This window comes from Dermacentor variabilis, chromosome 4, assembly GCF_050947875.1.
Source record: "Dermacentor variabilis isolate Ectoservices chromosome 4, ASM5094787v1, whole genome shotgun sequence".
NCBI classification, from domain to species: Eukaryota; Metazoa; Arthropoda; class Arachnida; order Ixodida; family Ixodidae; genus Dermacentor; species Dermacentor variabilis.
The window spans coordinates 37907125-37932945 of NC_134571.1; the positions used below are offsets into that span (position 1 = coordinate 37907125).

Below are 25821 nucleotides of genomic sequence, written 5' to 3' on the forward strand. Positions count from 1 at the left end.
AGAGCAGCCACGCTACCTCCATTCGAACTAGTAATGAACAGGGTACAGAGGCTCCTTCTATAAATAACGATGATGTCAGAAGGGCCTCGCAAGACACGAAACAGGGAAAAGCAGCAGGAGAAGATGGAATAACAGTTGATTTAATCAAAGATGGAGGAGATATCGTGCTTGAAAAGCTTGTGGTCCTTTATATGAAATGTCTCTTGACTTTAAGGGTTTCAGAAAACTGGAAGAATGCCAACATTATACTACTCCACAAAAAGGAGATGTTAAAGAACTGAAAAATTATAGGCTCGTTAGCTTACTTTCAGTATTGTATAAAATATTCACTAAGATAAATTCCAATAGAACAAGGGCAACACTTGACTTCAGTCAACCAAGAGAACAGGCTGGCTTCAAGAAGGGATGCTCTACAATGGATCACATTCATGTCATTAATGAGGTAATCAAGAAACCTGCAGAGTACAATCAACCTCTCTATATAGATTTTATAATTATGAAATGGGCATTTGATTCAGTAGAGATACCAGCAGTCGTAGCGGCATTACATAATCAAGGAGTACAGCAAGCATATGTGAATATCTTTGAAAATATCTTCAAAGATTTCACAGCTACCTTGCTTCTCCACAAGAAAAGTAGAAATATACCTATCAAGAGAGGGGTCAGGCAAGGAGATGCAATCTCTGCATTGCTATTCACCATGTGCTTGGAAGAAGTATCCAAGCTATTAAACTTGGAAGGCTTAGGGGTGAGGGTCAACGGCGAATATCTCGGCAACCTTCAGTTTGCAGATGATATTGTCATCTTGTTCGACAACACTGGGGACAAATTGCAACAAATCATTGAGGACCTTAACAGAGAGAGTGTAAAAGTGAGGTTGAACATTAATATACAGAAGACAAAGATAATGATCAATAGCCTGGCAAAGAAACAAGAGTTAAAGATAACCAGCTAGCCTCAAGGATCTATGAAGGCGTATGTTTATTTAGGTAAATTACTCACTGGGGACCCTGATCATGAGAATAAAATTTACAGAAGATTAAAAATAGGTTGGAGTGCGTACGGCAGACATTGTCAGGTCCTGACTGGAAGCTTACCACTATCACTGAAAAGACAGGACAGGTGTGCAATCAATACATTCTACTGGTGCTAACATATGGGGTAGAAACTTGAAGGTTGACAAGGACGCTCGAGAACAAGTTAAGGACCACACAAAGAGCAATGGAACGAAGAATGTTAGGCATGATGTTATGAGACGGAACGAGAGCAGCGTGAATCGGAGAGCAAACGGGGATATCCGATATTCTAATTGACATTAAGAGGAAAAAATGGAGCTGGGCAGGCCATGTAATGTGTAGGATAGATAACTGGTAAACTGTTTTCAGCTGGCACTATTCTCTGCACTGTGAATTGCAGTGCTCAAGCACTGTTCGCACATTCTGTCTTATAGGGACATGAGAAGTGCATTGCCATCACATTGGGAGGGTTTTGAACTGGGAAGATAGTTCAAAAGTGGGTGCGAATAATTACCTGTCAAACAGTGCACTACTTTTACAGCATGTGTACAGGAGAGATTGCTTTTAAAAAATGCAACTGCCGCAACCTACCAGAAGTGCATTAACAAAAATTACAAAATCGGAACCTTTTATTCTTATGCTTCTTTCTTTGCTTCTTTCTAAGCTTCCTTTCTCTTTCTTCCTTTCTTTCCTTCTTTCTTTCTTTCTTATGCTTTATTCTTATGCTTATGCCTTTATTCTCTTGCTTTCATTGGCAATTGTTAACGTTTTTTTGTTTGTCCAATATATGGTACCCTTGATTATGTTGTGCTCTTCATATGAAGCATGAGAATCACACTGTGAATTGATTTAGCGTGTGGTTTGTAACACCAGTGTTGTGGGAGTCAAGTTCAAGAAAACTTGTTGGAGTTGTGTGTGGAACTAGTGGTGGAAAACTTGTGTTTATTGTTGTCTGCAGACAAATGGGAAATCGATCCGTCCGAGCTGACTCTTCTGGAAGAACTTGGAAGTGGGCAGTTTGGTGTAAGAAGCCCCTTCATTTATTTTTTAATGCATGCTTTCGAGGATGGGTATGTACTATATACATAGTTATCACTGAAAGCCTAAAAACTATGTAAGCTAGGCTGTTTTACTGCTGTGTAAAAAACATCTACTGCTAGACTCTTCTCTGGTTCTCTAGCTTTCCTACGCCCATGCACATTTTATGTTATGATATTAATTGACCAAGTACTGAGTAGACGCACTAATTTTGAAAAAAGAAATAAAGATTGCTTAACGTAGCATGTACTGCTTTGAGACATGGCTGCTAGTGCAATGGTTCATTCTTCGGTGTGCTCTCGTAGTGAAATGATTCATCTTATATTTTGAGTTCTGGGACAACTTGAAATCTTGACTTTGTTGCACAACTTAGCCAGGCAGACATGCGTTTCTTAATTGTGTATGGCATAGATGAAAAAAAAAAGAACTTACGGTTGGCCAAATTACCATGTTAAGTATTTATATACTCGTGTTCGCGCAAACAGGTGGTGCGTCGAGGCAAGTGGAGGGGATGTCGGGATGTGGCTGTGAAAATGATGAAGGAAGGTACCATGTCTGAGGATGACTTTATCGAAGAGGCAAAGCTTATGACGTAAGTACCTAGTGGCATGTGCTTAGGTCAAGATTAGCAGCTAGTAGTCGGCCTCTGTCCTGGTAAATTGAAAGCGTGTGCTTCTGGCACGAAGATACAGATTTAAACTTCTGTAATTGGACCCCCCCTGTTAAAGCTGTGACTTTAGGATGTTTCGTATGAAGTGTTTGAAGACAGCTTTAAGTTGTGCATGTGGTACACAGACATGAATGATTTCATGGAAATCAATGTAACTGCAGCGACGTGTGTTGTAATAATTTCAGGGAGAAATTGTTATCTGCCTGAGAGTAGGGTGAAGCTACAAAGGAAACCTGTGTAGGTTTTTTGGAAAAAAAGATTTGCACTTGAAAAAAAAAATAACTTGTCCTGATCTGGGTATCAAACCATTGATCGACGCCTTTCCAGGGTAAATCTGAGTTAACCAGGAGGTTAGCAAATGACCAGGACGAGATAGAATTAATTGAAAACTCATAGTACAGTAACAATCAATGAGCGGGTCAGTTTATGAAAACATGCGAGATGAGGAAGCTTTGCTTATTAGGTGTGCATAGGTTGCATGCAGGCCACTTATTATTAGTTGGTCTTGTCCATCTCAGCCCTTTCAGTGCGCTTGTGAAGTTAAAAGCTAAAAGCTCTCTTAACTGGTGATCATGGTAGCTTTTTATGAATACGTACCTTTCAGGAAAATAAATCTATAGCCTATGCTTTTATCTGTGTATAGCGGCACCACAACCTTCTAGAAAAAAATATCTTTACTATAAGTCTGTAATGTTTAGTAATCGGACAACTTTTGTAACTGAACTTTAGACTTGGCTGCAGTAAACTTGCATCACACACTGCTTGCTTGGTGTTCCAGTTATCTGTTTTCATCGCACCACTGTTTTTGTAATTTCAGAAAGCTACAACACCCCAATTTGGTTCAGCTGTATGGTGTCTGCAGCAAGCACCGTCCTATATTTATTGTAGCGGAGTATATGAAACATGGTACGTCTGTTTGCTCAAACGTTGTCTTTGATTATCTTTGATTTAATTATGCAGTTAAAATGTTTTGATCCTAAAAAATGAAGAGCGTAAGCACTGTGTAGAGCTTCTTGCTTGAAACATATTACTCACATTTTAGTGGTGATGGTTTTCTTCTGCAAAGTATGATGTTACGAGCTTGATTCCATCTACAGTGGCTGCGCGCTGATGGGGATGGAATGCAAACGGTTCTTCTATATTTGTGGATATTAAAGAACCCTACGTGGCCAAAATAAATCTAGAGCCACTCGCTATGGCATCTATCACAGCTTGGGCATTGTTTTGCAACTTTACCACCTTTCAATACTCAGTATGCTTGAGAAAATTTTGCAAGTCTTTAATGTTCACTGTAATGTGTCCTGGGAAGTGCCCCTTTTTACAAAGTATTGTGCACATGTAGCTTTGAAATAGGTGCTCAGGGTTTCTTGTAAGTGCAGGCCCGGATCATAGACATATACTCGGGGGAGGGGGGTCACTTGCCCTCCATCTTCCCACTGTCAGAAGTGGGGTGACAAAATAGGCCATTTGCCTCTCTCCCTCCCCCACACTTTTTGAAATCTAACATAACAGCTGAGGCCACGTCTAACATAACCACCGCTGAAAACACAAAATAAGCATTGGTTTCAATAATTTACAGGTCTGTAATAATCAGTGTTGCCATCTTAGCAATTTTGTCGCTAGATTTAGCTACTTTCTTTTCTGTTTAGCGGCAGTTTTCTACTTTGCAACGGCAATTTTTAGCAGCTAGAATGAACAATTGGCGACATTTTAGTGACTTCAAAGGTGGGAAATTTGCTTCAAGAATGTTCTTCTAGTACAAACTTTATTATTCAAAAACTACATGTAAGTGGCTGTGACATGCTGCACGACGCATGGGCTCCATGCATGATGAAGCAATGCTTGCCTTCACTGTGGTAGTCTTTGCATTGTTTTGATTCTCGACACATAGCACTCACAAAATTCATGTTGTTTCCATTCTTTAAAAAACTGAGTTAAATTGGCGTAAACACTTAGGGTTCTGCAGTATTACTAAACGCAGTCAGTTGGTGGACGTTCGCAAGCATAGGAGTAAGTTAATTGACAAAAACCAATTGGATCAAATTGTATGTTCATATTTAGAACACAGGAGGTGGATAAGACCGATCGGCTGTATAGAAAGGTGTAGATATCGAAGTAGCTGAGTTTGTTGACGTAAATCTGAACACATCACTTCCGTTTCTTGTGGCTTTCTGACCAATCAGTACGTCACTGCGGCTTCCAGGTAGATCAAGGGCGGAAGCATAGTATTTAACCTGTACAAATCTCAGGTAATTGTCATCGCCGTGTTAACAAGTGGCCAAGCACGTTCCGCAGACTTTAGTTCTGCCATGAATGTTCATGAACAAGAAAAAAAAAGGAATAATGTCAACTAAGTGCGTTTTTGTGCTGGAAAAGCTAGGTTAATTTGTGTTCTCCTGAATCGTGTTGTATTTCTAATCTTCCAATCTGAAGGAAAACGCTGAATTTAAGTGGTCATCATCTATTATCAAAATATATTAGCATATTAGTAAGGTAAGAGCCCTCTACAACCTGCTGTTAGATTCACTGTTTTATCATCACCTGCATACACAGTAGGCAAACATGAAGCTATTAGGTAAATGATCCAGGTCATGTTAGCCTATAATATGGTGCTGCAAAATGCCTACATTAAAAAAAAATCCTCTTGACAGTCTTAGCAAGAATTTTAGCAACATTTCTGTCTCATTTTTTCTTCATAGTTTGGTATTGCTTATTTTTGCACAAAATCAGAACATACAAGTGTCTACCCATATCCACAAGGCTAGTGAGGGATTCGTGGCAAAATAGGCATACAAAACAATGAAAGGGCGGGGATAGACATCCCATGCATATAAAATATGTGGACATCCTGTGAGGAAAACACAAACTCAGACATCGCACTAAAACAGAAATGTTCAAGATATACGCTAAGTAAATGAAAAATCCTAATTTTTATTTTGTTAAGTAGTTTTCTAGTTTTTTAGAGGTCTAATAAATAACGCCTAGATGATCACTCAAAATCCTTACTGAACTTGATATTGCTGGGAACTTCATTCCACACGAGAGCACCACAAAATTCAAGTGGCCTTTTATTTGTAAGTATTTTGGCATCTAAGTGGGTTAAACATTAGTTGTTGCAGCCCTTGTGTTCCTTTTGAGTGTGATGAAGACACTATTCGATATAGGGTAATTAAACTCCTCTTCATGGTGAATTATGCGAACTACTCCTTGTAACTAATGTGCAAAGGGGATGAAGACACGAAAACATGCATTAATTCTTCTTGTAGTGTGTTGACAGATCTGACAGTTAAAAGTATGCTCAGGTCTGTGTACTTCAAGTGCATCATAATTCTAGGAGCTTGTTTCTGTAGTTGTACTAATAGCTGCAAAAACGTGGGATATGTATTATTCCAGAAATCGATACAGCTAACAGCGTCACGCTTTAAGAAAGTTTGTCGACACTGTCTGTAAGCATTCCTCATATATGATTGATAATCAGACCTCTCAATGACAAAGATAAATCTCACTGACACATTTTCTCAATATTTTAATACAACAGTAATCCGCAAGTTTCATACATATATAGGATGTCCCACGTAACTTGATCCAAACGTTAAAAATGTGTAAATGCCACGGAGCTGGAGTGAACCAAGGTAATGTTGTTTGCCGTCGCTTGGAGATACTCAGATTATTTCTTGCATTCCGCCTAATTACATAATTAGTTGTAATAATTATTCAGCTTCTCAAATACATATTATAATAAGATGAAAAGTGTCAATGAGAAAATTGTACAGCAAAGTGAAAAACTCCTGATATACCTTTCTGATATAACTTAATATGTGCTACATAAAAGCGTTTTTCCAGGCAGAGAAGAAAAGCCTGCAGATACAGAGTGCCTTGAGCGGCCAGTCGCATGGTAATGCGTGGTAATGCGTGGATGCTTTCCTTTGGCTTCATTGTCTGTTGGCTTTATATGGTCATGATTAACAAAAATTCTGTCCCTTGGTTTTTCTTCCCACATATATGAGAAAAGGGGGCCTGCCTCCCCAATTAATAAATAGTTGGTATGTTCTCCCTGGTGCATTAAACTGGGGGCCTTCTATAATCATAAAAAAAAAAATCTATATTTACACTTTTCATGTCATGCTTGACAAAATATTTGTAACATGGTCATATGTGTACCTTAAATGCCAAACTACTGGTGGCTAGCAGTGGCAACTGTTAGATTACCTCAGAAATTCGTGGTTTGAGTGGTGGGCATTTGACAGCTAAAGTGACTGATTCAACCACTTAATGCTCAATATACGAAGCTGGAGTGTTTGGGCGACTGTAGTAAAAATTTAGTTACTAATATCTATGGCACATAAAGTTGTTTCTGTTTTATTGCAGCAAGCATATTTGTCATTTTGTGTGAACTACGAGAAGGAAATACCATATAGACTTGTGTGTGGGCCACACCCACATGAAAGCCACACCCCCAACTTGGCAGCCCCCAAACTTAGTGAAGAAGTTTCCAGTGAAGAAGCAGTCCCGTTTGGTGCCTCAATGTCGCACGTACACATCAGTGAATTTTCACGTGCTGCGTACTTCCACGTGCCACTATACTACAAATGAGAGCCATCTAGTAGGGGCATATGGTATCTAGAGCCACCTAGTAGCAACCATCTTGTAGGGACCGAACCATTTGGTTCGGTCCTGTCTAAGGTCTCCACCTCGTCAAAATTGTGAAAAAAAAGTGCGGTCCTTACACAAGTATGTACGGCATGTTTGTTTGTTTATTTGTTTATTTACAAAACAATGCTCAATAGCGGTTTGTCTTGGTGCCAAGGCAAAAGGCGGCACTAAAAGCCACCTGACTAGGCCTTTAACACCAGACAGCACGCGCAGCACACAACATGAGCTCAACATGCTTCAAAACACACTGCAAAATATCAAACACATTCAAATAAAAATGCATGTACAGTGTATCAAACACGATAAAGCAAGATAAGGAAGAATGACAGAATTAGTCGTCAGCACATTCATCATCAACAAGTAACATAACTATTAAGGCCAATGAACTACAATTGGATTGAAGAGAACAAAACAAATGTACAACAAAATTACAAATGTTGGAGGAAATACATTTTAGTTAGTTTTCTGAAGGCAAGCAAAGAGGGAGAATTCTCCATTGTATATAAAAACGATGGATAACAATTCAGAAGGTGTTCTGGAAAGAAACAAAAAAAACTTCTGTCACTATATAAACAATAGAAATATTAAAAAATTCTGTATAATCTCACATACTCTTGTGCAGGGGCTGGCCAGCATGGATGTAAAGTGAGGGCTTATTTCTTGCCTTCTCCAAGCTAAGTGTTACACATGTGTGAGCACGTGTTCCACTGTGTCCTTGCTTAGCAATTGATCTCAGCCAAGTCATTTTGATTTTCGATAGGTCAAGCCTTGGAACACTTTCACAAAGCATCCTTCCTACATCACATTGATAACTTTGTTAGGAGGCTTGGTAATAAAGCGCCAGCTCAGATGTGTGATAATCAACGTTGCATTAGCACTCTTCATTCAACTCTTAAGGTTTTTTAACATTCTGCAATCAAGTGCTTGGTTTCGTTGTTGACTCTTGTATTTTTCACTCACTTACTCTCTGTTTTGACTGCAATCGCAGGCTCCTTGTTACAGTTCCTGCGCCGTCACGAGCGTGCCTTGAGCGAGAAAGGCCCTGTGCTGCTGCTTGACATATGCTTGCAAGTGGCTAGCGGCATGGCCTACCTTGAGCTGCACAACTACATTCATCGGGACCTGGCTGCACGGAACTGCCTTGTTGGCGAGAACTATGTGGTGAAGGTGGCTGATTTTGGGCTGGCAAGGTAATTACTGATCATCCAATTCTCCACCCTGTAAACAAACTCTGGAAGAAGAGCTACCTTGTGATGAACAAAAATTATGCCAGCTAATATACCTAGAAGACCTCAAAGCCAAGGACAAGTGTTTCTGTTGAATGTGGACTAATGTGACGGACTGAATTGGTGATACACTCTGCGTACTGAGCGTGTCACTGTTAATTGGTACCCAGCTCTGCCATGCCTAAGGATGCCACAGGCTGCCTGTTTGTGGCATGATTCAGTGCTCCTGAGCCACATCACGCCTCATCTGTAAAATGAATTGGCAGTTCAGTCCCATTTATAGATTTATTTCTCTCTTCTTGGTGCTTCCCAAACAATCCTTGTGCTTTCAGCAGTTCACGTTCTGAGTGTGAAATTACGTGACTATTTGGTTGAAGAAGTGTGTATTCTGGGGTATGGGCGACATATTTTTCACACCCGTGTCTTCATAGCACACCAGGCACTATTATGCTCAAGTCAGTGATGCCATGTGTAAGCCAAATTAATAATATAATAATAATATTTGGGGTTTTACGTGCCAAAACCACTTTCTGATTATGAGGCACGCCGTAGTGGAGGACTCCGGAAATTTTTACCACCTGGGGTTCTTTAACGTGCACCTAAATCTAAGCACGCGGGTGTTTTCGCATTTCGCCCCCATCGAAATGCGGCCGCCGTGGCCGGGATTCGATCCCGCGACCTCGTGCTCAGCAGCCCAACACCATAGCCACTGAGCAACCACGGCGGGTTAAGCCAAATTGGATACTCCCAGCAGTACACGTGCTGGAAGCTTCTATGTTCCTCTGCTTATGGCTTGATAATCCATAGCTTCCTGGGTTTATTGTGCACATTGTGTAATCATTGTATTTCTGTGTCCATTAGCTCATTGTATGCAGTCAAATCCATTTATAACAAACTCTATAGTTTTGCAAAAAGTGGTCGTTATATCAGTACAGTCAAGCCCACTTATAGCAATACCGGTTTTAACACTATATCAGTTATAACAACGAAAAGCTGCTGCACCGTCAACTTTTGCATGTTTTCCATGGTGAAATAATCCACTTACTACAATGCCCCCATGCCGCATTATCGGTTGTAACGATGAAGTGCCCATGCCAAAAGGTAGTGAAATGTGAACTCCTTGAAAAGAAAAAAAGAAAACGTGAAATTCGAGCCGCTGCACGATGGCCTGCTGCCCCAACAGCTGCTGCGCACCCATTTTCCAGCCTTCTCCGTGCGCCTCTCTTCTGTCGCCCTTCCACCCCTCTGAAAACCAATGGGCTGTGCCCATAGCTCTATGCCGTGCCACCCTCTTAAACACAAACGGACCGCGCCAACTCCGCAGTTCCCTACTCCCAGATTGCTCGCTGGCTCCTCCTCATATATATATATATATATGTATGTATATATATATATATATATATATATATATATATATATATATATATATATATATATATATATATATATATATATATATATATATTTCTTGTACTTTAAGAAATATTGTTGACCTCAAGGAATTGTTCACTGAAGTCACAGCCTTATATGAGACTTTACAAGACCTCATAGTAGGAGACGGTTCAATTTCACAGCTTGAGTCCTCTCCCACCACCAAGAATCTGGCATCTCTTGGTGACACAATCTTCCTTCGTGTAATTGTCGTATACTTCACTATCACTAATACTGCTTCACCTTTTCGACGAAACTGCAGCCCCCCCTCTCTCTCTCTTTGTATTTTTCTGTGAGTCCGAGTTTAAGCACTCCTGCGCATGACTGCTGTTGATCCTGATTTCGAGGGAATCCGGCTTGGCCTCATTTCGATTACTGAGTGTATCATACAGGGTGCCTCAACTATCATGCACCAAGACTTAAAAAAAAAAGAAGTTGCGTTACCCGAAGAAAACCTAGCCTTTATTGCTTCCAGTACAGTGGAGTAGCCGCCAGTAATTCTTTCGTTCCTGAAATTTAATTTGACAATTGCAATTCATTATCTATTTCGAGAAGTACTGTCCTAATTATCAAAGTGTCAATGAAGCATTTGTAGGCACCCCCAAACGACATCTAACTGCTGCGTTTTCAGTGACGTACTAATCGCACGCAATTCTTTCCAACCTGCAAACAAACCTCGTAAAATATGGAAAATACCATGTGACTGCGCTCCCACCCACATCATAAAGCAGCACCCTCAAATAAGCTGATTGAAAGCAACTGCATTGCCTGTCAAAAACCTGAAGAGACAGCACATCACCTTGTAAGGAAGGGGCTCCAACCGCAGGTTTCGCAGCTTTGCATCTATTCCTTCCTCTCTACATCACTTATTATCCGTCTCTCAAGGCTGACTGATCACATTGATAACAAAAGCCCCTTGATAACATGGCCAAAGTGCCGCTCTGGCAATGCACGAAACGTGAAAAGCAATGCAATAGGCATAGCACGTTTCAACATCGCCAGCTTTGCTCGCACCGCATCGATAGAGTGCGCCCGCAGCTATATTTCGCGCCAAAAATTTGCTTCGGACCAAAGCCAAATTAAAGTTACCATATCATTTTTCATGACAGTGTGTACATGCTGCAAAAACAGGTTCGTGTCAAAAAATAAAAGCGAAATAAACAGACCACCAAGCGACCAAAGTGTAGAGAAAAGGCTGAACCGAAGCATTCAAGAAAGTAAATATACCACTTCTAAATGAGCCGAATTGGCAATCAGGATGTCAGCACAAAAAAGAAAGACCATCAAAATTTCGTGTGCCTTTATTATCTATGAATTCGTAAGCTCTGTTGAACACCAGCTGCTGCCTAGAGGATATGTTCGAATAGGTCTCCTTTTGCAGTGACGCAATCACATCTCACCACGCAATCACATCCGCTTTATGATATCTTCAGTGGCTGTGTATCATATATTCAGTGGCTTCAGTGTTGACCGACGCTCGAATTCTATTGCAGACATCCATTATTCTTGTCTTGAGCTAATCTGACGTCCGTCTCAATCATGTAAGCATGATCTTTCACATAAGCCCAAAGAAGGAAATCGAGTGAAGGGAGGTCAGGTGACCTAGCTGGCCAATTTACAGGCCCGTGCCTTCTAATCTATTGCGCATGAAAAGTCGCATCCAGCCAGTTTCGTGCTCGGCTGCTGCTGTGTGCTGGGGCTACATCTTGCTGATACCACAGAAGTGGAACACGTGACAGCGTGACATCGCTGATAAGCTAATCCACCTTTCCTTCAAGGATTTCGTCCACTTAACGATGTCCAGTCTGTGTGTGATCGAAGAAGATAGGACTAATTATAGCACCGGCGTGAATTCCGCACCCCACATTGAACGACCACTGGTGCTGGTGCCTATGGCGACTTACCCAGTGTGCATTGTTGTCACTCCAGTAGTGCGCATTATGCAAATTTATCTGGACGTTTCTGTGAAAATTGCCTTCATGTGTGCACATGATGTTGCTCAAAAAGTCCAGTGACTCATTGGCTTTTTTGAGGGCCCAGTTCAAGAAATCTAAACGATTCTACAGGTCCCTATCTTCCAAGCATTGATGCTGGTTAAGGTGGTACGGGTGAAAGGCCGTCATTCGGAATCCTCCAAACTGATGACTTGAAAATTGGTACCTGGACGGCCACGTCACGCACGCTAGCGTGAACGTTTGAGGGCCATAAATGCTAGAACATCCGTGCATAGGCTAGGACTCAGAGATGGAGTCCTCCGCCTCTATTTCTTGAAGCTGCCGTTTTGTCACAGATTTTCATCATTTTGGATGATAGTCAATGCATTTGGTCTACTGCCACACTTCATGACTGACACTTAGTTGCGGCCTTCCTCTTGTTGTCGTTTGTAGTTCCCTAGGCAAGGATCATTTTTACCTTCTGCTTATTGGAGAAAGACATGGTGACTGGGACGAAACAAAATGTGCCTTTAAACATTTGCACTGATGTTGTCAATTTGCTTTTGTGGTGATAGGTTCTGTGAAAGAAAAAGAAATGAACTATCTGCGCACTTTATCTATACCAAGACAGGTATCAGCTATCAGCTATCATAGGTAAACAGCTATCACAGCTTGTTTCCAACTAACACCATACGCGACATGTTACTTCGGTTGAGGCGCAGCAGATATGACACTAGCTCGATCACAAGGCTCTACGGCGAAACTGTATATGGCTAGCCGATTCGTCTGTCTGTCCGTTTGTAATCTGTATGCCAAAAACTTCGGCACAACCCCATGCGAATGCACGAAAAAAAAGAAAGAAGCTAAAGGGAGGCGCACGATGGGCCGCGCCAGTACTGACGTCGTTGCTCTTCGTCACAGCCGAGCAGGCACGCAGCTGTTTCTCTCCGGCTCCGAAATGGGTAGGCCACGCGTCATACGTAATCCTGAGGAGCAGGCACCTTTTGATCAGCAACGCCACGAGCAGAACTGGGAATGAGCTCGTCTACGCGTCCCGATGCTTCTGCCTTGGCGCAAGAACAGGCTTGTACAGCCAAGCGCAAGCAGCCACTGCGTACCCAGGATCCGGCAGCCTACCAGCCCGGAGCCCCCCCTGTAGTTGGCACCTATATTGTCGGTACTTATGTTGTCAGCAATGCACAATATTGCTGATGGAAGGAAAGCACACGGCTATAGATTTGGAAACTAAGTGCTAAGTGCTTTTGACCGATGAGGCGAGCGCCGCAAAAGTGCTTGCATCGGATAGCAACGGCGATGATGGCAGCGATGATGCTGTAGGGCAGGCTGCCTCAATGTTGTCCTCACAGGAAGTCCAGCAGATGATTCAGTCCCTCCGGGGCTTCGTTTTCATGAGGAACCTTCCACTGCACTATGTGGAGCCCCTGGATTTCTTGGAGAAGGATGTCGGCAAGCTTTGCGTAAAGCAAGCAAGGCTGACGGACATGGGGTTTTCTCGTGCAAGCCAGTGAGAAGTATGTGACGAGATGCTTGTGGCGATCTCGCCTCAGCATTTCTCCTGGATTTCTCAAGCTGACAGGCTGCCGCAGCAACCGTCTCGCATTGTTTAAAAGGCCCCTTCCTGGGCCACCAAAATGAGGCCTAGGCGGAGCTCGCATAACGCTTGCCGCCTGTGACCCCTTTTTGCTGTTGTTACAGCAGTGTCATTCTTTAGCGCTGACAGCTGTGGCTTGTTACACGTGATAGGAGTGCAAGCAGTTAAACTAGTAAACACAATCACCAGCCGGTTGGAGGAAGATGGTGGGGAGGGGCACTGGCCTCCCCGTCATTATAGTTTTCTCACAACGGCTCTGGCATCCTCCTATTTTGATTTTTTCATGCAACCCAGTTATAACAATTATTTGTTATAACAATGGAATTTTTGTGGCACTTGAATATTGTTATAAGTGGATTCGGTGGTAGTTCTTTATATATGGACTTGCCCTTAAATGTCCTCAGGAATAAACTGCACTGAAGCTGGCATTAGCAGTTACAATTCAGCAGCACTGTGGTTTGAAAACTACATTTTCAGTGTCAGTTTTTTTTCCAGTGCATTCCCGCACCTAGCCGCAAATTTCCATTAGAAATTTCCATCTAAAGAACGAAATGTGGCATCGAGGTGCAGTGTTTTTCATGACTCAGGCCGCGTGAATATCAACAGGAATGCTTGAGCAGCCCTTGATCCCATGGTGGAAGGACATAGATAATCATTCCAAATCGTTGAAATATGTGTAATGCAAGTGGTGCTGTATAGATAATTCTGCAAGAGCGAGTGGCACCCTCGTGGCACCCTATATCACACTGGCACATGCGCCAGGCCACACCCTGCGCCCCGCTGTTTTTGAGGTACGCCTCCTTCCTGGAGGCATGCTTTGAAAGCGAGTGACCTTCTTTATGGTTTTTGAAGTCAGCGCGTGGCAGTCACTCGTTTGCTCATCTTGAAGGCCGCATCATTCTCACGGTTGGACTGGAGTGTGGTGCACGCTGCCGTGCATCCACTCTGCTCGGACTTTCGTGCTTTGGAACTTCATGTCTGCCTTCTTTTTACCTTGACCAAGTTCGAAGTGTTTGTTGTAACAGTACAGCAATTTAAAAAGAACATTCGTTACATGTGGAAGTAGTTTTGATAGGCAGAGTTGGAAAATTGTACATGCACTGAAATGTGGCCAGCCGTTATAAACCATAGGTCGTTATATCTGGGATTATTATAAATGGGGTCAATTCTATAACTAAACACTGTTTCTCAGTATGCAGTTTATGCATGAGAGAGCCCTCCCTGTCGCCCTTATTGTGTGACTCTGTGGTACTGTTTTTATGTGTGTGAAAAGTCACCAACAAACATACTCAGATATTTTGTGTTCAAATACTTTTTCTTTATACAAATCATAACTCATTGGAATAACCTGCCTTCAGGAGTTCCCATTGATGCCGACTGTTAAACATCCTTTAAACGTAACCTTGAATTGCATTTCTTGTAATCGGTCTAGGTTGTGTTTGTGTGATTGCCACCCTTTAACAGGCCATAAGGCCTTACAGTATTGTAAATAAAAAATAAGATTAAATAATGGCAGATATATAGCCACTGCAATGAGTTCCACACCTGCAGATAAATGTTGTGCTTGTAAAACTGCTGTATTCGATACCTACAGCCTGCACTTTTTCACATCCCTAAAACGTTTGCTGTATTTCCTTTGTCTTCTTGTGGTGTTGCAGATATGTCATCGATGACGAGTACACTAGCTCTGGAGGAGCGAAGTTTCCCATCAAGTGGGCTCCGCCCGAAGTATTGGGCTACACTCGCTTCAGTAGCAAGTCCGATGTATGGGCATATGGTGGGTATTGTTTGCAGGGGAAGATTTGTCGTCTTGCGATAGTTTTGGATTTTTTTTGCTATAGGGACTCGTGTAGACAGTAAGCTACGACGCAGTCTAACCTCGTTATGATGAAGTAGTGTGCAAACTGAAAATGGTTTTATTATATTCTATATTCGTTAAAAAAGCATAAAAACTGATATATTGGGAAAAAAAATTGCACTTAGGTCTGTGGGAAAGAAAAATGCAAGCATGATGTCTCCAAAAGGGCAGCAAATAGTCTTCTGTTGATTCTGACTGCCTGTCGGCACTTTTGCCATACCAATGCGTGACATGCGAATTATGCTGAATTAACATGCACTCATCACACCATCTTCGATGTGCAACCATGCAGTCTGTGATCACACAGGATTGGCACATTGGCTTGCTGGCTGTGGGCCAGTCGAGCCAAGCCACTGGCCTAAGCATGCACGGTTGTCCAGACTGTGTCATTTCAAGTTGCTCTTGCTGAGTATTTGACACTTTTGCTAATAGTACTAGGATACATATCTTGATTTGTGAGTGAACAAATATTCTCTTCCCTGCAACTGATAATGTCTCAGACTTTGCATTTGGTGTTTCATTATGGCGGAAGGATACTTACTGAAATAACCCGTTACCAACTAAGTTTTACAGCGAAGCTGTTGGCCTCTGGTTGGTCAGGATTTTGCGCGGGCTCGTGCTCATGCACAAAACAGTACCACTGCCTGGCAGCCGCGGCCACTCACAGACCTCAAACGGCAGGTGGAAAAGCTTCCGCATAACAGAATTACGTTTTCTCATATATTAAAATTGCAATCCGAAGCCATCATGTCTGCATATTGTGTGCAAGTCGTACTTTACTAATTTTCTGATGCAGTTTGAAAAATTCAGTTAGCTCTATAAGGCACTTGCGCTTCGCAGAGAGCCTAGATGAGGATGTACGCTGCACTTTCGCACGTGCATGCGTGCGTGACGTGCGTCGCATGTAGTGTTGGTGCCTGTCTAATGTCGTCTAACCTAAGTTGGGGTGGTGGTACTTGTGTAATGTCGGTTGTGCTTGTCTAACGTCGGCAGCAGCTTTGCTCTACATCCACTTCCATAGGGTGGATTGGAGGAAGACTTTTTTAGATTTACTTTGGTGTTATATCCAGTAATTTGTTATATCTGGGTTCGTTATATTGATGTTTAGCTGGAAGTGGATGGCTTCCGCCATGATGTGATAAAGCTGTGTGCACTGCAATGAAATGTGTCCACAGGTGTGCTCATGTGGGAAGTGTTCACGTGTGGCAAGATCCCTTACGGCCGGGCGGCCAATGCAGAAGTGGTGGAGCAGGTGCAGCATGGCCAGCGGCTAGCAAGGCCCCCAGCGTGTCCTTCTGATGTGTACCAGGTCATGCGGTCCTGCTGGGAAAAGGTGCGATCAGGATGCATGCCCATCAGCTTTCCAAACTTTTCTGCTGTGATCCTAGCTCGCACACTGGCTTAAGAGGATGCTTTAGCTTGGGGCATACTCGGATTTTCCAATTCAGATATAAGTAAAATGCAGAAATGCTTTCCTGAGACAACCACCGGACTGATCTGAGTGAAATATAATTGTTGCACTTTAGAGAGAAAGTTCAATTCTGGTGAGTCTAGGAAGCAGAATTCTGATTAGGCTCCTGAATTTTTTTCGAAATTGCTAAAAATCAGTAAGCTTAAAAAAGAACAGTAACACAAAGTTTACAAATCTCTAGCTCCATATTAAAAACAGGTGTCACAGTTTTGCAAACTGCATCTGTTGGAGCATCTTATGCGCACAAACTTTATATATGATTGTACAGCTTATGTGAAATCGTTACAATGCTTGTGGGTATTTTGGTAAAGCTCTACTCTCAATTTAGTGGTACATTTGATAGTACTAGTATATAATACAACAGTTTTAGTCCACTTAAGATGCATTATTGGGTGCAGTTACAAAATCGTTACAATGCTTGTGGGTATTTTGGTAAAGCTCTACTCTCAATTTAGTGGTACATTTGATAGTACTAGTATATAATACAACAGTTTTAGTCCACTTAAGATGCATTATTGGGTGCAGTTGCAAATTTGTGATATCGTTTTTTGTCGCAGAGTTACGCTGTTGTAAACTTAAAACCGGATTTTTGAAATTTTGCGATTTTCAGGAATTTCGGTTAAAAGGTTGACTACCTAAATAAGAAATAAGCTTCTTGCAGTTAGTAGATATTAAAGGGGTGCTGACCCCTCGAGCTTGGTGAATTTACATACTCTGCGGGTAACATATGCTGCTGTGAACATCTTAGCCAAGTTTTGCTGTCGTATGCAGTGTGTGGAGCTCACAAGTGGATCGCGAAGTCCCCTTTCCCTCAAATTCTCTCTTTTCAGCAGAAGGCCCCGTCCTCACTCTCTACCAGGTGCACTATTTCGTCATCGGCTGCACTATTCCCTTTGACGGCTGCTATTGGCTGATAGCCGACATCAAGCTGCGGTCGGCTACGTGGTGTAGATACCGCAGCCGCCGCGAGTCCACTGGCTAGGTGCACTGGAGCTCGCTAAGGACAACCGCATTCGGCTTATGTCTAGCATGTCGTAAACACCAAAGGTGGAAGTTGTGGTGTCTACGTTAACATCCAAAATGAAATTTGAACTGCGTGTCACGGTGACATCTAGAAGGTGGAGCGTTGTGGGCTCGCTCGCTGCGCTGTAGCTTTCGCAGTGCAAGGCTTTGAATAAGGAACGGGAGCACAACGGAGGCCTTGTTTGATTGCCAATAACTGCACTTCTGCCAAACGCATTGAAGTACTTTTTGCGGCAACATATTTCTGAAATAGCCTTTCTCCACTTCTATAAAAAGTGGTTCAGGGCCCCTTTAACTTTTCCTTCTTAAAGGCAACAAACCTCATCAAAGTTGGTGCAGTGGTTGCCGAGAAAAAAATATTTCTGCATTCCCATCTATTTAGATAGGAACTCCCAAGCTAAAGCTTTTTCTTAATGCATAATCGAGTGCAGTTCCAATTTTATTGCCATAGTTAATTGCAATACCTATAAGTATAACTTTCAAGCTATTGCAACATCAATCTTTATTGTTGTTGCTAATTGCTCCACATAGATTCCAGCATGTGCATTGGATTTGCATAATTTTTATTTACTTGATTAGAGTTATTTCGGTTTTATTCACCTCTTCAGTTGCAATGACCACAACCAGAACTCTTCCAAAGCCAAAACTTCCACATTGTCCTGGTTCAGAATTGTTCTCACAGGTCGAGAAAGTTTCCATAGATATAACAGGAAATTGAACAGGAAAGATGACAGCAAAACTTACTGGCAAGTCCTCTCTAGTAATGCACATTTGTACCTATGTGTTCTCATCATAAGTTCGTCTTTCTCTCATTTAAAATCTGCACCTTATATTTAAATATAGACTCTTTCTTTTTTTTATTTCAGAAACCAGATGCAAGACCATCTTTTCGTTCTATCACAAGCCAACTGGAAAAGGTCATGGATAAGGACCACTGAAGAAGGAAATTCGAGCACAAAATCATGTGGAACGGAATGCACAATCATTTCCGGTTACAAGCATGAATTCTGGTGGCCTGCAGCAGGTCATCAAACTGAAGCCAACATTGTTTCCATGCAACGTCAGGTTATATTGTTTTTATAGCTAGCACATTTTTTGTTAGTTGTTTAAGTTGAAGAACTTGTGCATGCTCTCTCTATTAAGTCTCGGTTGTTACTAGTACTTATGTATAGGCAGTCTTGAAATTTAGTTTTGAATCTCTTTTTTTCTTCCCACCTGCGTGTTTGGCATTTACACATGCAACCACAACTGCCAACTGGATGTAACCAGTTTTGTTGTTATCGTTGACTTTGCTGTTGCTTTTTTTATGGACAGTCATTTGTATGTGCTAGCAGCAGTTAACTTGAGCCATGAGTGGCTCATCGTGTGTGCAATTTTAGTTGCAAGCGTGGAAGTATGCAAGGTCGAGTTTACACTTTTGTTGCACTTGTCTCACTAACGATCTGCTCGAGTGCAACAGCTGTTGTTTCTAAGCTGAATGTGCAGTGTTTTCCTGCAAATTGGTCTTGTGGATAATATTTATGATCGTAGAGTGGCACAGTTAGAGGCATTTATTCTGTTTGTTTCTCATATCCGTGTGTGTGTACGTGTTTGTTCGTGTGTCTGGGTATGCAGCATGTCAGTCTATATACTTGTACTCAAGTCATTGTTTTGAAGGCTTGCTTCAATTCATTTCCTCACCAACAAATGTTGTGTTGGCTGCGTTTATGCTCTCTTGCAAAATACTTTTTTTTTCTCTGTGCCATATATCATTCTCTTGAGACATGCCCTTGTGTTCATGCTGTTGGATTTGTCTGTTGGCTTATTTTATTTTACTCTTGTTGTCTTCAACATCTGCTGTGTTTTTAGAAATATGGCATCATTTCTGTTATAAAGGTTGCTGTTTGACATTAAACCACTGAAGTGAAAGGAACAAGTCAGTTTGGAATTTTTTTTTTTACACTGTGGTGGAGAGATGTGTGTGAGAAGAACATTCTTTTTATGAAAATAAATAAACCATGTGTGCAAATACTCGGCTTTGTCAGTCAGTGTATATTTTTCCAGTGTTGCAAGTTCACTGGTTTCCTAATACAGAATTTTTAAGATGTTATTCTACTTCATTGTTGGGCTGCTTTGCTTTGATACCCCCTTCCTCTTTTACTTGTGCTACCCAAAATTTGTTCAGGGTCAGAAAGAGGTATTGGGTAGGTACTATGAAGCTTTGCAGATGCTCAGCTGCTTGCTTTGCATGTGACAAAGGGATTATGTATAATTGTCACAAACAGGTGATAACCAATGTCTACTATCTAGGCGAATAATCTGCAGCTTTTATACCCTTTTTTTTTTAAATTGTATATCTCTAAGTGTGAACCACTCAAAATTGGTGAGAAATCTTTGAAGACTTCAGCCAAGGTTTGCGCAGGGGACTTAAGCATGACGTTAACACAAAGCCAAATTTTAATCTGAAGGATTACTTTGGCTATGAGGTGGAGGGCAGATAAGGATAAAGAATGTTTCAGGACAGTGTTACCATTATGCTGTTTCCACATTGGCCAGACATCACCTCTTTATGTACTAGCCATACTGCACTGCGGATACATGGATGGTGCCTGGAAGAGGCAGCAGAGTGGCATAACTCTATTTTTCTAAGATGCTGCTGCAATATCGTGCATGATATTATGGAATAGTTTTGCGCAAAAGGTGGTGTCAGTCGTTCCACCAATCAAATCTGCACCTGCAAGGGCCTGAAACTAGGGTCGTGTGGCATCTGGCATTGTGAGGCACCACTGCTACACCCAGGCAACCCCAATGAAGTAAAAATGTTTGCCATTGCACTGACCCTACATTCTTGGTCAACCCTGTCGAGGTTGGTTGTGATGCTTGCCGATGGCAAACTCTGGGCCATTGTAGAAATACGCACAAATGAAAAATAAAATGGCAGAAACCATTTCGAGGTGACCGTTGTCGTTAATGCAATTAGCACTAAGGAGTGTAGTGACACACCATATGCCACCGTTGAAGCGCGTCATGAGGTGTGTACTGCAGCCAGGCTCCTCACTCACGATTTCCTCTGGGTACGCTGCGCCATCTAGCTGCGTCGCTGAGAAGTCCGCGCGTGCGTGAATATGTATTCTGTAAGATGCGGATTCGATTCTGCCCAGCACTGGAGAAATTGGAAATGATTTATTTTTTGTCATTAAAGAGTGCCACATGCCCAGTGACCCCAGCTTGCGTCGGAGAGGTTCACTTATGAGCGGCACATGTCCAGTGACCCAAGTTGGCGCAAAAGAGGTTCGTTGAAGAGCGGCATGTGTACGCCCAGTGTAATATACTCAAGTTAGCGTGAAAAGGTTGGTTTTGAATTTGGTTTCCTCAACACAGCACTTCTGATGCTGGACTACCCAGTGACGCAGGTTCGAGTGAAAGAGGCTAGATAACGACGGCCAGGCACACTAACGTACACAGGTGGAGAGCTTTCATTTTTCCGGAGGCCGGGGGGGGAGGGGATGGGGCCTAACCAGCGTTCCGAACCCCATATATATATATATATATCGCACTTGAAGAAACTTCGTGTGACCTTGAAGAATTGGGCGCTGAAGTGATGGTGTTATATGAGTATATACAATACCTCATAGTAGGAGACAGTTCAATTTAACAGCCCGAGTCCTTTCGGTGGTGTAATCTTCCTTCATTTAATTGTCGCATACTTCGCTATCACTAATACTGCTTCGCCTTTCCGGTGAAACTGCAGCCTCTCTCTCTCTCTCTTTCTTTTTCTGTGAGTCTGAGCATAAGCGCTGCTGCGCATCACTGCTGTTAATTCCGATTTCGAGTGAACCCAGCTTTCATTTTGGTTACGGAATGGAGTGTTCCGAAACTATCATGCACCAAGATTTTAAAAAAGAGCAGTTGCGTTACTCGAAGAGAGCCTAGTGTATATTGTTTCCACTACAGTTGAGTAGCCTCTAGTAATTCTTTCATTACTGAGATTTAATTTGGTAATTGCAATTATTTATATAACTCAAGCAGTATTGGCCTAATTTTCAAAGTGTCAATACAGCATATGTAGGCACCCGAAGATGACATCTAACTGCGGTGTTTTCGGCGACATACTAATTGCGCACAATTTTTTTCTACTGGAAAAAAAACCTTGCAAAGTATGAAAAATACCACTTAAGTGCACTCCCACCCACATCATAAAGCAGTGCCCTCAAATAAGCTGATTGAAAGCAACTGCATTGCCTGTCACAAACCCGAAGAGACAGCGCATCAGCTTGATAATGGTATGGAAGGAGCACCAACAGCAGGTTTCGCGGCTTTGCGACTATTCCTTCCTCTCATTTCTAGGTCACACTAATTATCCCTCTCTCAAGGCGGACTGATCACATTGATAATGAAAGCCCCTTGATAATGTGGCTGAAGTGCCGCTCTGACAACACACGAAATGTGAAAAGCAATCTAATAAGCATAGAATGTTTCAAAATCCCGGCTTTGCTCGCACTGCTACAAAAGAGTGCGCGCGAAGCTATATTTCGCTCCGGTAACTTGCTTCGGACCAGAGGCAAATTAAAGTGACCATTTCATTTTTCATGAAAGTCTATACGTGCTGCAGAAACAGGTTTGTGTCAAAAAATAAAAGAGAAATAAACAGACCGGCAAGCGACCAACATGTAGAGAAAAGACAGAACCGAAGCGTTCCGAGAAGGTAAATACTATACCACTCCTAAATGAGCCAAATTGGAAATCAGGATGTCCGCATAAAAAAGAAAGACCATCAGAATTCAGTGTGCCTTTATTATCTATGAATTCGTAAGCTCCGTTGAACACCAGCTGCTGCCTAGAGGATTGTGTTCGAACAGGTCTCCTTTTGCAGCGGCTCAGTGCTGTGTCCGCTTTATTACATCTTCAGTGGCTTTCTTGTTGACCGATGCTCGAATTCTACGGCAGACATCCATTATCCTTGTCTTGAGCTAATCTGACGTCCATCTCGATCATGTAAGCACACTCTTTTGCATAAGCCCAAAGAAACAAATTGAGTGGAGAGAGGTCAGGTGACCTAGCTGGCCAATTTACAGACCCCTGCCTTCCAATCTATTGCGCATGAAAAGTCGCATCCAGCCAGTTTCGTGCTCGGCTGCCGCTGTATGCAGGTGCTCCATCTTGCTGATACCACAGAAGCGGAAGACGTGACAGCGCGACATCGCTGATAAGCTAATCCACCATTCCTTCAAGGATTTCGTCCATTTAACGCTGTCCAGTCAGTGTATGATCGAAGACGATGGGACCAAATATAGCGCCGGCGTAAATTACACACCCCACATTGAACGACCACTGGTACTGTTGCCTATTGCGCCTTACCCAGTGTGCGTTGTTGTTGCTCCAATAGTGTGCATTATGCAAATTTATCTCGGCGTTTCTGTGAAAATTGCCTTCATGTGTGCACATGATGTTGCTCAAAAAGTCCGGTGACTCATTGGCTTTTTTGAGGGCCCAGTTCAAGGAATCTAAACGATTCTACAGGTCCCTATCTTCCAAGCATTGATGCTGGCTAAGGTGGTACGGGTGAAAGGCCGTCGTTTAGAATCCTCCAAATTGATGACTTGCAATTTGGTACCTGGGCGGCCACATTCTGCACGCTAGCATGAGGGTTTGAGGCCATAAATGCTAGAATATCCGTGCGTAGGCTAGGACTCAAAGATGGATTCCTTCGCTGCTATTTCTTGAAGCTGCCGGTTTGTCTCAGGTCTTCATAATTCCTGATGATAGTCGATGTGTGTGGTCTACCGCCGCACTTCCATGACTGATATATATATTTGCGGCCTGCTACTTGTTTGTATTTGCAGATCGCAAGGCAAGGATCATGTTTACCTTTTGCTCATCAGAGAAAGACATGGGGACTGGGACAAAACAAAACGCACCTTTAAACCTTTGGACTGATGTTGTCAATTTGCTTTTGTGGTGATAGGTGTTGTGGCGAAAAAAGAGAGATAGATACCATCTGTGCACTTTATCTATGCTAAAACAACACCTATCACGGCTTGTTTCCAGCTAACGCCAAACATGACGTGTTACTTAGGAGGGGGTGCGGCAGGTAAGGCACTAGCTCAAGCACGATGTTTTTCTTTATTTTCTTTATTTTGTTCTGGATAACTCAGAGGGAGCCTGTTCGAGGGCACTGCTTTGTGATCCGGGTGGGAGCGCAGTCACCTGGTATTCTCCATATTTTGTGGGGTTTACTTATCAGTCGGAAAAAAATTAGTATGCAATTAGTATGTTGTTGAAAATGCCGCAGTTAGATGTGCCTTGGCTGTGCCTTCAAATGCCTCATTGACGCTTGATCATCAGGGTAGTATGTCTCAAGTTAGATAAATAATTACAATTGCATAATTAAATATTATTAATGAAGGAATTACTGGCAGCTACTCCACTGTACTGTAAAAATATGCACTAAATTTTCTTTGAGTAACGCATTGCTCTTTTTTGAACTCTTGGTGCATGATAGTTAATTGGGACACCCTGTATATATTTATGACCTTTGCATGCAAGTGATGATGTTTCCCTCCTTAATAAATGTTGTAAATTATTAGAAATGTTTTTTATTATGAGTCGTTAGCATTAATGGTTGCATTTCACGCGCCATTGGTAAAGGTGTGGCAGTTTGGGCGAGTTGGTATGTCATGACTTTTTTAAGCTTGTAGCGCAGCTCAGAAAGAGCGAAAAGGAAGGTGGAAGGGGTAATGAAAGCTAACGGAGAACATAATGACTCTGTTCTCTGTTCCCTTTCATTACCCCTTCCACCTTCCTTATTGCTCTTTCTGAGCTGCACTACAAGCCTAAAAAAGTCATCGATAAAAGACTCTGCCGAAGGGGTCACTGAAATCTATAGGTTTTGTTCATGGTCAAGAAAGCACGTAAAGAAATTTGAAGCACGGTGAACGTACAGGAACTTATTTGTTCTCTAGGCATAGGCTATCAATACCTTTAGAAATAATTTTAATTGGCTATCTCCATTACTTTCAAAAATATAGTAAACTTTGTCCTGTGTGTACATTTAAATATATTGTGTGTGTACATGGTGTTTAGAGTGGAAATTTAAAACAATGTTGAAGTGAGAAAATACGGATGAGGCAGCCGCCGCTTGTAGTTTTAATGCTCGTGCCCTTCTGTTGTCAGGATTTGCAGAAATAAAGCGAAACTATGAATTAAAGGCCGTGCATGTCCACACCAACAATGATGCAGTAAGCTATTACCCACAATAAAATTTTATGTGAAAAGGTCGAGGCAAGTCAAAAGAAACCTCAAATGATGTGGGTGACAAAGCTCTTGTAATGGCACTTGAGGTGTGTAGGCGGGGAGAGGAGGGGGCTTCGACATCGCCCGAGGGGAAGGGGGGGTGCTCAGCCCCCCCCCCCCCCGGTAAACTGCCGAGGGGGCTCGGGCTCCGGAGCACCAACAACTGGGTGACACCAAAAACTGGCTGAAGTTCCGAAAGAATGCTAATCCCACTAAAGAGAGAGGTCGTTGTAGTTACGAAAAGCTAGTAATTAACGCATTGTCGCTCACATCATTACGCATTTGGTAGCAAGTGCACCAAAGAATATACAATGCACGCGGTAACGGTAGCCTTAGCAACACACACACACACACACACACACACACACACACACACACACACACACACACACACACACACACACACACACACACACATATATATATATATATATATATATATATATATATATATATATATATATATATATATATATGATGAGAATATACTTTAAATGTGGATAATTTAGAAAAGTTAGGAACAAATAAAGCATTTATTGCTTTTTAAGCATTTATTAGTAGGATCTGTCTTTCGCATAATCATCGTGTAGCATAACCTAGTTATGTGCTGTAGGCTG

At 42.2% G+C, this 25821-nt stretch overlaps 1 protein-coding gene across 1 annotated transcript in view; it reads left to right on the top strand.

Moving 5' to 3' along the window:
* LOC142578952 (tyrosine-protein kinase Btk-like) overlaps window positions 1-19942 on the top strand; it is a 30296-nt gene extending 10354 nt beyond the window's left edge. The window contains exons 12-18 of the mRNA XM_075688691.1: window positions 1975-2039; window positions 2540-2646; window positions 3542-3630; window positions 8366-8567; window positions 15239-15357; window positions 16614-16771; window positions 18799-19942. Of these exons, the coding sequence (XP_075544806.1) occupies window positions 1975-2039; window positions 2540-2646; window positions 3542-3630; window positions 8366-8567; window positions 15239-15357; window positions 16614-16771; window positions 18799-18870 (812 nt within the window). The 3' untranslated portion in view covers window positions 18871-19942. The remainder of the gene's footprint in view (window positions 1-1974; window positions 2040-2539; window positions 2647-3541; window positions 3631-8365; window positions 8568-15238; window positions 15358-16613; window positions 16772-18798) is intronic.
* The last annotated feature ends 5879 nt before the right edge of the window (window positions 19943-25821 follow it).